At 41.8% G+C, this 17,416-nt stretch overlaps 1 protein-coding gene and 1 pseudogene across 2 annotated transcripts in view; one reads left to right on the forward strand and one right to left on the reverse strand.

Annotated features, from left to right (window-relative positions):
- Nucleotides 1–6,310, reverse strand: part of TMEM87B (transmembrane protein 87B) — a 52,347-nt gene extending 46,037 nt beyond the window's left edge. The window contains exons 1-2 of one of the 2 annotated variants that reach the window (XM_044261618.1): nt 6,019–6,310; nt 2,190–2,250 (exon numbers count right to left, since the gene is read on the reverse strand). In XM_044261618.1, the coding sequence (XP_044117553.1) occupies nt 2,190–2,250; nt 6,019–6,177 (220 nt within the window). In that variant the 5' untranslated portion in view covers nt 6,178–6,310. The remainder of the gene's footprint in view (nt 1–2,189; nt 2,251–6,018) is intronic. The other variant, XM_044261617.1, reaches the window with a different exon arrangement.
- Nucleotides 6,311–14,443: 8,133 nt separating this feature from the next.
- Nucleotides 14,444–15,484, forward strand: LOC122915763 (annotated as a pseudogene).
- Nucleotides 15,485–17,416: the final 1,932 nt, after the last annotated feature.

Below are 17,416 nucleotides of genomic sequence, written 5' to 3' on the forward strand. Positions count from 1 at the left end.
CTAGCAAGTATCTTTATGACCATTACTTTAAATTCACTGTCAGACGTATTACTTATCTCCATTTTGTTAGGTCTCTTGCTCTGACTTTGTTCTGCTCTTTCATTTGGGACACAGTCCTCTGTCTCATTTTGTCTACTGTTTTGTCTGTTTCTCTGTGTTGGAAAGTCATCTACAATCTCCCACATTTGAAAGTAGTGGCTTTATGAAAAAATGTCCTGCAGAGCAATGTCTCCTTTTTACCGGAAAACAGTGCTTCAGGGGTGGTGTCTCCTATGTGTGTTGCTACCGCGGTGTCCTACTGTTGTGGTGGAGCTGTTTTTGCCTTCAGTCCAGCCTGCAATGGCTCTCTGCCTGTTGTGGGCAGAGTCTGGTGCCTATGTTGTTAGTGGGCTGCCTTGGGCTTGAGTTGAGTCAGATCAGATGTATATAGGAGATGAAGCAGGACTAAACTTCGGGCACTTTCCCTGTGTTTCCCTGTATACCTGAGAAGCTTTTGTTGGTGGGTGGGGCCTGCAGTCAGACCGGCTGCCTGCCCCCAGCCCACTGCTGGGGTTACAGTCAGACTGGTGTGTGGTTATCTTTCCCTCTCCCTGGAACAGAACTCACTTTGGAGTGATGCTGGCCCTTGTCTGGGCTGTGCGCATACTGCCAGGCTTGTGGCACTGCTTTGATGGGATCTTGCCAAAGGCGATCGGAGTGGGTGGATTTGCTTCGCTGTGGCCTCTTATCTATGTTAGAGTCTGTTCTGCTAGTTTTCCAATTGTTTTCTGGATTATTTATGCCGATGTGGGGGTCTTCTAGGTGGCCATGCAATAAGAGGTGAACCCAGCATCCTCCTACTCTGCCATATCCCCAGCAGCCTCTATGTATTGATTTTTTTTTTATGTATTGATTTTTTAAATCAAATTATGTTTCATTGGTACATATCCTTCCACCCACCATTTAACTTTTTTGTCTGCACCTTCTAGCAGTAACTGTGCCTCAGATAAACCTTATTGACTACGATACTGCCACTGTGCAAAGCTTGTCTGTACCTTCTAAACCTTACTTGTCTAGGCACTGAGATTTGAATTCATTAAAGCAAATGGATGCCCCATTTTTTTCATCACCTACCTCTGACTTCAATTTCCTCTTACCAAGTTAATATCACCACTGATGATCTATGATACCAATGAGCTGCTCTGAACTACTTCTGCTTTCTAGTTCATGGCTGGCCAACTTCCCTCAGCAAAGACCCACATATGACAGAATCACCCAACAAATGATCTGTGAATGCATGAATACGGTGTGATAGAAAAAAGGGGCACGGCTTTGGATTCCCAGGAAGCCAATTAACTCTACCCAACAAAATACTACTCCTTATTCCAAAATTTTGACCCTAGCAACCGAATTACCTAGTCAAGTTACTGGAAACACTAAGAGAAGTTAGACTATAGTGAACAAGATTTGCTGTAAACCCCTTAAAAATATTAAAAACCTCAAAATCTATGACTTGATAGTTCTTACACATCAGTACTTAAAATCCTAATTAAAATGTTAGTGTCTAGTAATTTTTATTGTATTCTATGCCCATGCATATATTTACAAAAGTTTCAGGGACAAAGGCTTTACCACAATCATAACATTTCATATATTCATAAACGAATTTATCTAGTTTTAAAAGTTGGGATTCGAGCGCCTGGGTGGCTCAGTGGGTTGAGCCGCTGCCTTCGGCTCAGGTCATGATCTCAGGGTCCTGGGATCGAGTCCCGCATCGGACTCTCTGCTCAGCGGGAGCCTGCTTCCTCCTCTCTCTTTCTGCCTGCCTCTCTGCCTACTTGTGATCTCTCTCTGTCAAATAAATAAATAAAATCTTTAAAAATAAATAAATAAATAAAAGTTGGGATTCACAGTTAAATTTCACAGAAGTGAAATACTTTTCTTTGCTGAAGCCTACCTTATTATACTTCTTAATTAATCATTCATATTACATCTTATGATACAGGCTCAGAAAAATCCATTCTTGAAAATAACCAAGACTTGATCGAAACAAAAGAAACCCTGAACATGTTAGAACCACTTAAAAACAAAACATCTGCATAGCTTAAAATATATGTTATACTAGTTTTATTAATATATCAGCTTATATATTACATGATGTTATTCATTTATATACTATTGTTAGTATTGTATTAGCTTATTGTACTTACCAGAAAACCTGATTTCAGTAGAGTTAAACATAGTTTTTCTAAATATCAAAGGTCCTGATTTCTAAAATGAAACACAAGAAAATACAGAAAGATTTAGTTAAAAAAATTTTTTCTCTATTTAGTAGTACTGTTTTACCTTTGAAAATATACACTTCTGATTCTAGCACTCCCGTGACCAGAGTGATTATTTCTTAAAAATGTAAATCTGGTCCCATCATCCACTCGCTTAAAGTCTTGTCCCATGGGTCTACTCTCTAAGAGGCTCTGGAATGCCCTTGCTTCAAGTGCCTCAGCTGGAGAAAGCCAACACACAGGAGGTAAGGGCTGCTGCCCTGTACCATTACTGCTGCTCAGGAAGAAGACCTACCTGTGCATCTTCAGTTGCTTTCTCGGTATCTATTCGAATGTACTTTCAGTAAAACAACCATTCCTGTTCCTAAATTGTTATGGTTTCCCAATGTGTGCTTATAACAAACCAATTCTTACTGCTGCTCACAGATCCCTGCATGATCAAGGCCTGCCCACCTCTCAGCACCTTTCTCTCAGTGCTTTGAGAGCAGGATACTCTTTCTGGCTCTCAGGACCTTAGTAGTCAAGCTGAAAACTTACTTAAGAGCCCTTCCCTGTCACTCTTTGTCCACCTTGTTAAAGACTTCTGAAGTTTCTCAGGCCAGTTCAAGACCCCCTTCCTAAGGAAGTCTTCCACCAGGCACCACATCAGGCCAGGAACTCCCTTACACAGTCTCTAGGACCCATCCTTCAAGACCCTTGCCACAATTAAAATGAAATAATCCATAACTTAGTTATTTAATATCTACCCTAAGCAAGAATGAAAACACTGTGCGAAGGGATTGTGTTCAATGAACAAGTAGTTAGTAATGAAAACCCCAGCCAGGCAGCTCTTTCTTGATAAACTTTCACCCCAACATTTTCAACAATAACAATCCTCTAGCCCAGACCCCCTCCTCTGAGCCCCAGATCCACATACCCAACTGCCTCAAGGTCATGTCCACCCTAGTGGAGACATTCCACACTAACCTGTCCTAAAGCAGACACATTCCTCTCTGTTCCTCTCTAACTCTTTCTACACTACCCATGTTGGTTGCAGGTGATGCCATCTTCAGTCACCCCAGCCTTGACTCCTTCTAGCTGCTTAGCTCCATCACCCAATCCCCAAGGCATGTCTACTTTATCTTGCAAAAACTTCCCAAATTAAGTTCTTTTTCTCTATCCCTGCCACCACTGCACCAATTCAGGCTCTCACCATTGTCTGCCTCCTGCTCTGCAATAACCTAACTGGTAATTCTGCCACCAGATCTGAGTCTATAATTTAGGCTTAGATAGCAGCCATAGTGATTGGTACTTATGCCTAAAATCCTCCAGTGGCTCTTCTTCGTTCACACCCCAAATCTGTTATTGGTGGCCTAAGCAAACCTATAAATGGGGTCTGTTTGGCCCACATTGGAACTTTTAAAAATGTTTTGGATAGCTGACATGATAAAAATATGGATTCTGGTTTTCCCTTAAAAAAAAAAAAAAAAGAAAGAAAGAAAAGAAAAAAAAGAGGAGCCTTGGCAATTCTGTGTCTACATTGCCATATAAGATCCACTAGCTGAATGGCAGCTGACCTCTTCAGAAGGAGCACATAATCTACAGGCCACAGCTCTCCCAGCATCCCCTGATTCTAGTTCACTTTACTCAGTGACATCACTGGCCTCAGACCGTAGGAGTCCTGGAGTTTAGACCCGCGGCAATAGGTTTAGGGCTAAGCTGTGGGAGGCTTAGAGTAGCCTAAGTCCCCTTTAACACTCCAACCAGAACCTCATTCAGCAGAAACACTAAGAATTTCCTGCATTGCTACTTTTCTACTCCCTCCTTCTCCTCCATCCAGGTAACACCCACTCATCTTTAAAGACACAACCAGACATCAAGTCTAGGAAGTGGAGTTAGGCAACACTCCACCCCATCCCGCCCCCAGTGCTCCACTAATATTCCAAGTGGAATGCTGCCATGTATATAACTACTCATGAATCTGTTGTCTCTACTACTACAGGAGCTTCTTGAGAGAAGAGACTGTTGTTTAAATTCATCTTTGCAACAGCAATGGCCAGTCTAGTACACTGTGCACAGCAGATGATCAGACTATTTGTTGGCTTTACAATCGAAAGAAGCACTTCTTAATACATTTGCAATACAAATAAATGAGAGCCTCCCTCTCCTTTCTTATTCCCTTTTTTTTTTTAAGATTTTATTTATTTATTTGACAGACAGAGATCACAAGTAGGCAGAGAGGCAGGCAGAGAGAGGAATGGAAGCAGGCTCCCTGCTGGGCAGAGAGCCCCATATGGGGCTCCATCCCAGGACCCTGGGATCATGACCTGAGCCAAAGGCAGAGGCTATAACCCACTGAGACTTTCTTTTCTTAAGGACAAATTCTAACAGCTTGAAATGGGGTGAGGGGGAAATCAGTGTATTTTCCACAAAGAAGAGATTGATGGACTGCTACTGATCTGATAAAGGACCCAAGGAAAAATTTACCTTCCTAAAGCAGAAAGTAAAGTCATTTTTTTCTTCAGGGCCATTGGAGTTTCACCACCCAAAGAATAGCTGGCAAAGAGTTTTGCAGATAATGATCAAGTAGTTTAACAATCTGTGCACGGCTTGTTCACTCCCAGTATTGTTTACTCTAAGTTTATGATACTGTCATTCGCTAAAGAAGCGCCATGAAACCACAAGTGTGGTTCTCTGAATTTTGCTTTTTACTGTTCAGAGAAATTCAGTAATAGAGATGTGCACGCTCTGTCACTGACACGTATAATGGGACGCCAACCCAGAAGAATCCTCAAAGAAATGGTAGCCCCTGGTACTAATTTTTTCTGTCTGAGTAAATAAAAATGTAAGTTTTGCCTTTAAGGCTCAAACAGCATTTCAATGCATGTGGAAAATAGTCATCTTAAAACAGAGCTGGTTGAATCATCTGACTAGAAAAGCAAGGGATAAGGCCTCTTCCCGATTTCCTGTCCCTCTTCAGCAAGGCTTTCCAAAATTCTACTCCTGCGTCGTTCCTACATCATCTCATGTGACTCCTGGATACCAAGTTCTCAAATGGCCTGTCCTGGAAAGGAAGTTTCCATACACTCATGCCTCCAGACTAGCCTTTCAAGCACTCCTTAATCATCCATCCCTCCGCATCTCCACACACACATTCCCAGAACTATGATAGGAGCCCTAGAAAAATTCAGGAACCCTAGAAGAGCGAAAAAGGGGTGGGGTGGCTGCTCCATGTTTCCTCCTTATTTAAACAAAAACAAAAACAAAACAAAACAAAAAAACAAAAGCGGCACACAGGCTTTTAAGTTTATGCTGAGTGAAGCCTGGGAAAGTCCTGTCTAAAGTGGCCTCACGGGTGTGTCTCTGCGGCTGCAGCCGGACCCGAGGTGGGGTCAAACGGCAAAGATGCGGGCCTGAGCGAGGGCCAAGGGATCTGGGGGCTCGGGTCTGAATAAACAAGAACCTGGGCGAGCCAGAACGCGTCAGAGCCCAACAGGCGCCAGGACTTCGGGAAGGCGATCCTTAGGTACAGTTCCAGCACTCAGAAGGGAGAGCCGTCCTCATGCACAGGATTCCCCACAGCCTAGGTCGGGCCGGAGAAGGGGGCTCTCCCGGTCCATAACGGACGAAAAACTCAGGGGCCGTATCACCCAGCCAGAGCAGGCCGGGTACAGACCAGATGAACAAGTCCCCGGCCGGGCCCGGGGGTCGCAGCGAGCTCCGCGAGGACCGGTAGGGCCCGAGACGCGCCACGCCTCGGTCTCCACGCTCCACTTACGTCGTTGACCGTCGCTGCCCAGAGCCCGGGCTCCGGGACGGCGCCCACAGCCGCCGGCGCCCAGCACAGGAGGTAGAGGGCGACGCGAAGCAGCGGGGCCCCGACAAGAAGGCGGCATCCGGGCTGGAGCCGGGCTCCAATGCGGCAGGCGGCGGCCATCTTGACACGGAAGCCGCACCTGGCGCTCCGAGACGCACGCCACGCCCCGGGTCCGCACCTGGTGAGCTCCGCCCCCGGGAGGCGGGTTCGGGTCGGGTGGTGTGTCTCTAACTGGGAGGTGGACGAGGGGGTTTGGGCTTGGACGAGGAGGCGCGGTTCCGGCCCGCGAAGATGGGCTGAGGCCCGGGCGCAGGCGTGGATCTAAAGAAACTAGAGCAAGGCTAGGAGGGGTGGGCGGGTCAGAGAGTGGAGGCGGGCCTCGGGGCCGGACCGGAGTGGGGAGGCGGGGCTAGATTTGGGGCGGGGCCGGGATGGGAGGCGGGACCAAGGGGAGGGCCCGAGTGTGGAGGCGGGCCGCGGGAATAGGCGGGGTGTGGGCGGGACCATACTGGGGTCGGTATGGGCTGGGAGGCAGGGCCAGCCTGAAGTCGAAAGTTCAGGCCCTAGATTTAACTGTGGTTGTGGTCCGAGCTTAGTGGAGAGTATGGGATGGTTTCATGTCAAACTTCTGCTCTTTGTGTCTCTGTTTCTTGCATCCTCTGCACGTGCTCCTACCCCAGTCCTCTCAGCTCAAGGGAAACAAACTGTTCTCTAAATTCATAGAAGGTGGTCCAGAAAGTACTTTGAGGTCAGGGTCCCTGAACCCAAGGCTCTGTGTTGTAAGCGTAACGTCGGTAGCACAGTTAGTAATTTTCAGACAAATAAAGCCTCCTGGTTACATAAAACTGAAAGTGGCAGGGCTTACATCTATCCTATTGTGTACTTCGCCCAGTGTTTTCGTCTTTGAAAGCTTGCTGTCAAAGAGAACTCCTTTATTGTCAAATGTAAGTAATGTCCAGAGGAAGAATACAATCCCGGATTAATACTGTTAAAATAGAACTGATTTGTAGTCAAGAGGCTCTCTCTGCCTTATCAGTCACTCTAGTCACTTACTCAGCCAGTAATTACTGAGGGTCTAGTCCAGAGTTCTGAGTTGAGGTTCACGTACATATATAAATGTGAAGATTGAATTTGTGATAGCTCCTTTTCACAAGAAACTTGTAATTATATATAAATTTTTTTATTGTGCCAGATTTTTATTGTTTACTAATGCTTCGTATAGGTCCCTTGTATACAACCATCAAAATTTGAGAGCACGGAGATAGATTTCTGGAACACTGGCCAATCCTCCCCAGTAGGTGGCACTAGCAGTTTGAAAGATATTTGCTATAAATTCGTGTACTGTAAATGTCTTTGTAATCCAGAAGTCTTTAACTTCCAACTTCAGTTGATGATGCTATGTATATATATGTATATGATTAAAATCATTAAAACCTTAATTCAGTCAACAAATATTGTGTGCCTTAGTGCTAAGTATTGCACATTTGTACAGATTGCTGGTAATAGACTCGGCAAGGATTTTACATTATTAAAGTATAAGTACTCTTGTCATTTAGATTTTGTGGCTATTTTATTAAAACCTAGCTTCCAAGGCAGACTAGAACTACTGTCACTGGGGCGCCTGGGTGGCTAAGTGGGTTAAGCCTCTGGCTTTGGCTCAGGTCATGATCTCAGGTTCCTGGGATCGAGCCCCACATTAGGCTCTCTGTTTGGCAGGGAGCCTGCTCCCCGCCCCACCACCCACCTACCTCTCTGCCTACTTGTGATCTCTGTCTGTCAAATAAATTAATTAAATAAAATCTTAATTAAAAAAAAAACTACTGTCATTGATTTGAGCAAATCAAGCAACATTGGTATCTCCTGCATCCAAGGCACTGCCTGGATAGGGATAAGATTAATGCAGCATAGTCTCTGCCATCACTGGTGAGGATGTAAAAATGTAAAAAGATGTGCACATGTAAAAAACCAATTATACGAGGCAGAACAGGTAAAGCCTTGAAGCATGGATATTAAGAGTGTATGGGGGTAATTTAGTTATTTTTTTCAAGAGTCCTTTATCTTTTAGAGATTTCCTTCCTTTGAGTTTTCCCAGAACCAGACCCTGAGGTAAAGATTTGAGAAGTAGTTCATTTGAGAGATGCAAGAAACACCAGTAGGGCAGTATTATGGACTGAATTTCCCCCTAAAATTCATATGCTAAAGTCTTAACCCTCAGAATGTGACTGTATTTGGAAATAGGGCCTTAAAAGAGGTCATTGAGGTGAAAACGAGGTTGTATATGTAGGCCCTACTCCAGTATGACTAGTATTCTTATAGAAGAGGAAATTAAGATATGCGTGTGCGCGTGCCTCTGTGCACGCAGGGGTGCACACCCACACACAAAGACCACGTGAAGACACAGGGAGAAGACAGTCATCTATCTATAAGCCAAGGAGAAAGGTTCAGAAGAGACCAACCCTGCTGACACCTTGAACTCTGACACCTTGATGTCAGAATTCTAGTTTCTACAATGATAAGACAATAAATTATGTTAAGTCGCCCAGTCTGTGGTACTTTATTATGGCAGCCCAGAAAAACTGATACAGGGAGTGAGCAAATGGGACATAGAGATGAGACAGATAATAAAGGGGACATTATCACATCAGCTACTATTGTGGGCAAAGGGAATGTAATCTCATTGAGAAACTTAGGGAAAAGTGTGAAACGCATGCCTCGTAATCATCTCACAAGGGATGAAGGAGCTGAGATATCCATATCTTCATACCTGTTAGTCCTTGGTTATGATCTGTCCCTGTGGGGTCGGGGGTACATCAATGACACTGGCAGTTCCAATCTACTATGAGCAGGACACAGTAGTTCTCCCTGCTTTTGAGGAAAGCCTTTAAGCAAAGAGATGCAGGCAATGAGAGCTAGAGTCAGTTCAGCCACACTGAAGTGAAAGGACAGGAGGAAGATGGGCAGGGCACTGACAGGGACCCTGAAGAATCTCACCCTGAAATATTAACATAAGTTTATATGATGTCTTGGATTTTCTTTAAAATAATATGAGAAGGAGAGAAATGAGTGGGGACACAGATAAAACAAGACTGGCCATGAGTTGAACATTTTCTAAGACCTGGAGATGGATACAGGGGCATTTACATGACTATCCTATCTATTTTTGTGTAAGTTTGAAATTTTCCGTAATAAAAAGTTTTTAGGGTGCTTGGGTGGTTCAGTCAGTTAAGTGGCTGCCTTCAGCTCAGGTCATGATCTCAGGGTCCTGGGATCCAGCCCCAGCCTGCTTCTCCCTTTCCTCCCTGCTCATGCTCTCTCTTGCTATCTCTCTCAAATAAATAAATAAAATCTTTTTTAAAATTTATAAAAATTTGTTAGAGACTTCTGCTAGATGGAGCAGTAGGGACCAAGTTACCCTCCTGCCTAAAACAACAACAATAAACAGGACAAATATGAAACAGTAGTTTTCAAGACACTGGACAGCAGGTAATGGACAATTATCACATTCCATAAGAAATAGGTAGATAGATAGATAGATAAATTCAGGCCCTCTTATTGGTCCAGCTTACTAGCTTAAGAAAGTTTCCAGATCAAAATATGGGGAAGAGAAACCAAAGCAGACCTAGCAGATTCCCAGAGGTTAGAAGATGGGATCCAATGCTAGTTTGTAGGACTGAATATGGAGAGGAAAGAGCTGTACAATGAGGGAATCTTGGGATCTCTAGATGGTTCTCCTCAAATCTTCAGCAAGAACTGATCAGTTTCTACATGTGAAGAAACTGCCTGATGCCAAGAAAAGAAGGAATAGTACCAGAAAGGCTGGGAATAGTACCTGTTCTGATCAGCTAACCTAGGAAATTTCATAGATTTATAGGGCATTTTCTAGAGTTCTCAAAATTTTTTGGCCCCAACAATGGAGACTAACAGTCCCAAATTAAATAAGGCTCTTAAACCCAATTAACAAATCTTAAAAGCAAGACCTAAAAGGTCAAATAGTTTCCAAGAAAGTGTGACCAAGAACAGAGCTTAAGGATATTTATAGGCATTATAAAAAATCTCCAGCACCCTAGAAGATCAAAACACAATGTTTGATATCCAATTAAAAGTTACCAGGTAGGGGTGCCTGAGTGGCTCAGTGGGTTAAGCCTCTGCCTTCAGCTCAGGTCATGATCTCAGGGTCTTGGGATCGAGCCCTACAATGGGCTCTCTGCTCAGCAGAGAACCTGCTTCCTCCTCTCTCTCTGCCTGCCTCTCTGCCTACTTGTGATCTCTGTCTGTCAAATAAATAAATAAAATCTAAAAAAAAAAAGTTACCAGGTATGCAAAGAATCAGGAAAATATAAGACATAAGAAGAGGAAAAAAAATTGAAACTGATCTAGAACTGACATGTCAAAATGAGCAGAAAAGAATATTAAAAATTATTGTAACTTTTTTGAAAAGATTTTATCCATTTATTTGAGAGAGAGTGTGAGAGAGAGAGCACACAGCATGGGCAGAGGAGAGGGAGAAGTGGACCTCCCTGCCAAGCAGGGAGCCCAATGCAGAACTCAATCCCAGGACGCTGGGACCATGACCTAAACTGGAGGCAGACAACCAACTGACTGAGCCACCCAGGCTTCCCAAAAGTTATTGTAACTTAATTCCATATGCTCAAAAGTTAAGTAGAGACATGGAAAATAGAAAAAAGACCAAATTAAGTTTCTGGCAATGAAAAATACAATGCATGAGATAAAAAATATACTGGATGGGATTAATGACAGATTGGCTACTGTAGAAGGAAACATTAGTGAACTTCAAGACATAGGAATAAAAACCAATCAAAATCTTAGAAAAGAAAAAGAATGAAAAAATATTAAACATCAGTGAGCAGCGAGGATCAAGTGGCCCAATATATGTGTAACTGGAATCCCAAAAGAGGGGAGGCTCAGAAAAAATTTTTGAATAAATAATGGTTGAAATTTTCTCAAACTTGATTAAAAACTATAAACTCACAGATCCAAGAAGATAATTAAAGGCAAACAGAAGAAATCCAAAGATTACACCAAAGCATATCATAAGCAAATGCATAAAATCAGTGATAAAGAAAAAGATTTTAAAAGCAAAGAAAAGGGGTGCACTTGGGTGGTTCAGTCAATTAAGTGGTGACTGTTGATTCTGGCTCAGGTCATGATCTCAGGGTCCTGGGATCAAGCCCCACATCAGGCTCCGTACTCACTGGGTAGTCTGTTTGAGGATTCTATCTCTCCCTCTCCCTCTGCCTCTCCTTCTGGTTGCACTCTCTCAAAATTCTCTAAAATTAGTAAGTGAATCTTTTTTTTAAAAAAAAAGGGGAAAAAAAAAGATGTGTTATATACAAAAAAAAAACCCCAAAGAGATAAGAATGATATAAATTTGTCAGAAACAATACAAATAAGAAGACAATGGAGAAACATTTTTAGAAGTATTGAGAGAAAAATTTTTTTTCAATCTAGAAATCAATACTCAGCAGAAATATCTTTCAAAACAAATGAGAAACAGTCATTTTCAGGGACACCTGGGTGTCTCATTTGGTTAAATATCTTGCCTTCAGCTCGGATCATGATCTCAGGGTCCTGGGATCAAGTCCCCCATTGGGCTCCTTGCTCAGTGATGAGCCTGCTTCTCCCTCTGCCTGCCACTCCCTCTGCTTGTGTTCTCTCTCTCTGACAAATAAATAAATAAATAAAACCTTTTAAAAAAAGAATTGTTAAAAAATAGTCATTTTCAGATTTATAAAACCTGAAGGAATTAATCATGAGAAGACCAGTCTACAGTAGAAATGTCCAGAAGATGATTCTGGGTGGGAGACTGGATTCACACAAAGGAATAAAGAGCAGTGGAAATGGTAACAACATAACTATATAAGATCTTATTATTGAAAAATCTTTAACAGATATTTTACTATTTAAACAAACATAATAGCACTATTTTTGGGTTTATCACATGTGTGAAATAAAATCCATGCCTCAATAGCATAATGCCCAGGAGTGAAGAAGTGGAAATATATTATTATATATATATTTTTAAGATTTTATTTATTTATTTGAGAGATTTATTGAGAGAGATCACAAGCAGGCAGAGAGGCAGGCAGAGAGAGAGGAGGAAGCAGGCTCCCTGCTGAGCAGAGAGCCCGATGATGCGGGGCTCAATCCCAGGACTCCGAGTTCATGACCTGAGCCGAAGGCAGCGGCTTAACCCGCTGAGCCACCCAGGCACCCCTATTATATGGTTTTTATACTATACATGATATATCACTTGAACAGAGACTGATAAAGTTAAGTATATAACTATAAATCTTAAGATAATCACTAGAAGAACAAAAACTGATGGGAGGTGAAATGAAATTATAGAAAATATTTTATTATTCCAAAAGAAGGCAGAAAAAATAGATAAAGGGAATAAAACACAGATAGGACAAATAAAACAAAAAGCAAGATGGTTGCTTGAAAACCAACCATATCAATAATCATTTTACATGCCAGTGGTCTAATTAAGTAAAAGACAGTGATGTCAGATCAGTTGGAAAAAAAAAGAAAAACAACTATATATTGCCTATATGGAAGGCACTTTAAATATAAAAATGCAAATAGGTTAAAATTGAAAAGCACGAGAAGTTGTATGATGTGCTAACCATATAAAGTGGAAAACTAAAATGCCTATACTAACATTAGACAAAGTAGATTTCACAGCAGAGAATATTATGAGGGATATAGGGAAGGTAATGTTATAATGTTAAAGGGATCACTTCATCTGAAGGAAACAATAATCTTATATACTTATGCACCTAATAACAGAGTTTAAAATGAGTGAAGGAAGAACTAGATGGAAATCTATAAACAACCATAATTATAGTCAACCCCAAAAGAAACCTTGAATCCATTAGCAGTCACTTTTTGTTCTCTCCTCTGCCAGCCCCAGGCAAACATTAATCTACTTACTGTCTCTATGGATTTGCCTGTTGTGGATATTTCACATAAATGGAATCACACAGTATGTGGTCCTTTGTGATTAGCTTCTTTCACTCAACTTATTTTCAGAGTTAATCCACATTGCATCATGTATCAGTATATTATGGCTGAATAATCTTCCATGGTATAGGTATCCCACATTTTGTTTATCCATTCGTCATCCACTGATGAGCATTCAGGCTGTTTCCACCTTTTGGTTATTATGAATAGCACTGCTATGAATATTTGTGTATAAAGTTACTGTGTGAACCTCTTTTCAATTCTCTTGGATATACACCTAGGAATGCAACTGGTGGGTTGTAATGCAAATCTATATTTTAACTATTTGAGGAACTGCCAAACTGTTTTTTAAAGCTGCTGTAGTATTCTGTAATCTCATCAGCAATGTATGAGGGTCCAATTTCTCCACATCCTTACCAACACTTTTCATTAACTGTCTTTCGGATTATAGCCATTCTAGTACCTGTGTGATGGTATCTTACCATTATTTCCTTTTTAAATATTTTATTTGTAAGTAATCTCTACACTCAGTGTGGGGCTTGAACTCACAACCCTGAGATCAAGAGTTGCATGCTCCACCAACGGAGCCAGCCAGGTGCCCCTCACTGTGGTTTTGATTTACATTTTCCTAATGACTAATGAGTTGAATATGTTTTCATGTGTTGGCTGTCATATATTTTCTAGGAAAAGTATATATTCAAACCCTTTGCCCTTTTAAAAAGTGGATTTTTTTCCCTTTTAAAAATTAGGTTGTCTTTTTATTGTTGAGTTGTAAGAATTATTTATATTTCTAGATATAAGTCCCTTTTTATCCAGCCTAATGATCTCTTTTTTTTTTTTTAAGATTTTATTTATTTGACAGAGAGAGAGAGATCACAAGTAGGCAGAGAGGCAGGCAGAGAGAGAGGGGGGAGGAAGCAGGCTCCCTGCAGAGCAGAGAGCCCTACGCAGGGCTTGATCCCAGCACCCTGGGATCACGACCCGAGCTGAAGGCAGAGGCTTTAACCCACTGAGCCACCCAGGGGTCCCGATCTCTGTCTTTTCAATTAGAATGTTTAATCCACTCACATATAGTGAAGTACTTATCACTGGCTGAATAGGGAACACTGTGAATGCAGGGCAGACTTGTAAATTTCCTGAATTTGGAATATATTCTCCAAGCTGTAGACAGATCTATAAACAAATATTGTTTTATATATTTATATACATATTTTATATATATAAACAAATACCTTTCTACAAAAGGTAGAGGCTTTATTGCCTCAAGATGTTTAAGTACAGCAATGTTTAGTAATCTAAACCATGCTGACCCAGGGATGACATCCCTAAAAGCCAGACTTAAAAAATGAAAACAAGAATAATTTTTAAAAATTAACTAAGCAGGTTTCTGCCCATGGATGCCGCTGAGTAAGCATCGTTAAAGTCTCCCCTCCCACCGCCGTCATGTCTAAGTCAGAGTCTCTCAAAGAGCCTGAACAGCTGCGGAAGCTCTTCATCAGAGGTCTGAGCTTTGAAACAACCGAAGAGAGTCTGAGGAGCCATTTTGAGCAATGGGGAACACTTACAGACTGTGTGGTAATGAGAGACCCAAACACCAAGTGCTCCAGAGGCTTTGGGTTTGTCATATATGCCACTGTGGAGGAGGTGGATGCAGCCATGAATGCAAGGCCACACAAGGTGGATGAAAGAGTTGTGGAACCAAAGAGGGCTGTCTCAAGAGAAGATTCTCAAAGACCTGGTGCCCACTTAACTGTGAAAAAGATTCTTGTTGGTGGCATTAAAGAAGACACTGAAGAACATCATCTAAGAGATTATTTCGAACAGTATGGGAAAATCAAAGTGATTGAGATAATGACTGACCGAGGCAGTGGCAAAAAGAGGGGTTTTGCTTTTGTAACATTTGATGACCATGATTCTGTAGACAAGATTGTCATTCAAAAATACCATACTGTGAATGGCCACAATTGTGAAGTTAAGAAAGCGCTCTCTAAGCAAGAGATGGCGAGTGCTTCATCTAGCCAAAGAGCCAAAGAGGTCGAAGTGGTTCTGGAAACTTTGGTGGTGGTCATGGAGGTGGTTTTGGTGGGAATGACAACTTTGGTCGCGGAGGAAACTTCAGTGGTCGAGGTGGCTTTGGTGGCAGTTGAGGTGGTGGTGGATATGGTGGCAGTGGGGATGGCTATAATGGATTTGGTAATGATGGAAGCAACTTTGGAGGTGGCGGAAGCTATAATGATTTTGGCAATTACAACAATCAATCCTCAAATTTTGGACCCATGAAAGGAGGCAATTTTGGAGGCAGAAGCTCTGGCCCTTATGGTGGTGGAGGCCAATACTTCTCCAAACCACAAAACCAAGGTGGCTATGGCGGTTCCAGCAGTAGCAGCAGCTACGGCAGTGGCAGAAGGTTTTAATTACTGCCAGGAAACAAAGCTTAGCAGGAGAGGAGAGCCAGAGAAGTGACAGGGAAGCTATAGGTTACAACAGATTTGTGAACTCAGCCAAGCACAGTGGTGGCAGGGCCTAGCTGCTACAAAGAAGACATGTTTTAGACAATACTCATGTGTATGGGCAAAAAAACCTCGAGGACTGTATTTGTGACTAATTGTATAACAGGTTATTTTAGTTTCTGTTCTGTGGAAAGTGTAAAGCATTCCAACAAAGGGTTTTAATGTAGATTTTTTTCTTTTTTGCACCCATGCTGTTGATTGCTAAATGTAATAGTCTGATCATGACTCTGAATAAATGTGTCTTTAAAAAAAAAAGTTAACTAAACAGAGGCATCAGTAGTCAAGCATTGGAGGAGAAACAGTCTATAGGATTAATTCAGGCAAGCCATTAAACAAATAAGAAAACACACAGTATTAACAACCACCTCTGGAAGGAGGAACAAATTAGAATCTATAGTTGCTATTATATATAATCTGAAATATCCAGTTTCAACAAAAAATATGTGAACATGCAAATGAACAAGTTAACTCATACACAGAAAAAAAAAGTAGTCAGTAGAAATTGTCCCTGAAGAGGCTCAGATGACAGATTTGGTAGGCGTTTTATTATCTTAAAAAGCAACTATTTATAAATATGTTCAAAGAACTAAAGAAAATTATGCTTAAAAATTTTTAACTAGAGGGGCACCTGGGTGGCTCAGTGGGTTAAAGCCTCTGCCTTCGGCTCAGGTCATGATCCCAGGGTCCTGGGATCGAGCCCCACATTGAGCTCTCTGCTTGGCGGGGAGCCTGCTTCCCTTCCTCTCTCTCTCTCTCTGCCTACTTGTGAATTCTCTCTGTCAAATGAATAAATAAAATCTTTTTAAAAATTTTTTTAAACTAGAAATCAAATAGAGAATACAAAGAAATACAAGTTATTAAAAGAAAAAGTGGCACATTCAGAGTTAAAAATTCAATTACTGAGGGACACCTGACTGACCCAGCTGGAAGAGCATGCAGCTCTTGATCTCGGAGTCGTGAGTTCAAGCCCCACACTGGGGGCAGAGTTAACAAAAAAACAATTTTTTTTGATGAAAAACTCTCCAGAAGGACTCAAGAGCAGATGTGAGCCAGCAGAAGAAAGAACAGGTGAATCTGAAGATAGATCAGTAGAGATACTATAACTTGAAGTATAGAAACAAAAAGATTGGGTAAACTATGGATTTATGTAACAAGAAATTATTTTCTATCCTTGGAGAAACTATGTTAAAAGAAGCCATCAGGACTCGTGGAGTTTAAGTGGCAGTCTACATTCCCTTGAACTGCCCAGACCATTGTGGTATAATGAAACTTTGGTTTTCAAACTCCTGCAAATGGCCCTTTAATTTTAAGTTTGACAGGGCAGGGCCTGAGGGCCTCCTTCCAGCGAAAGCACGTGTTCTCTAATTCTGAGGTTTGTTGGGATTCTAAACATCATCTGCAGGCTTGGCTTCAATAAAATGTGCAAGTCAGAGCATTCTGAGGAATATTTTTTAAAAGAAAGTATTCATCTAAAGCCTTGTTTTCCCTCCTCTAGACTGTTATTCAAGACAGCAAGGCTGTTCTTTGCAAATCCCAATGTCCAGAAAAAAGCCTTCTTCTCAGGGAATATTAGTAAATGGATGAATTGATTATATGTGGCCTCACAGGACTGTTGTTTGAAAACACTGCTTGGTTAGAATTTAGAACTGTGCAGTCTCGGTAAGTCCACGAATTAATTTCATATTCTCATGTCCTTGAGAGGTAGGAAGGGTTAATGTATAGAACAATCAAGTTGCTCTTTCAAGTATCTACACATGGAATCCCATTTCAGTAGAAGATGATGTACATGAGCTCAATCTCAGGACTCTGGGATCATGACCTGAGCTGAAGGAAGACGCTTAACGACTGAGCCACCCAGGTGCTCC

This window comes from Neovison vison, chromosome 8, assembly GCF_020171115.1.
Source record: "Neovison vison isolate M4711 chromosome 8, ASM_NN_V1, whole genome shotgun sequence".
In the NCBI taxonomy this organism is placed as follows: domain Eukaryota; kingdom Metazoa; phylum Chordata; class Mammalia; order Carnivora; family Mustelidae; genus Neogale; species Neogale vison.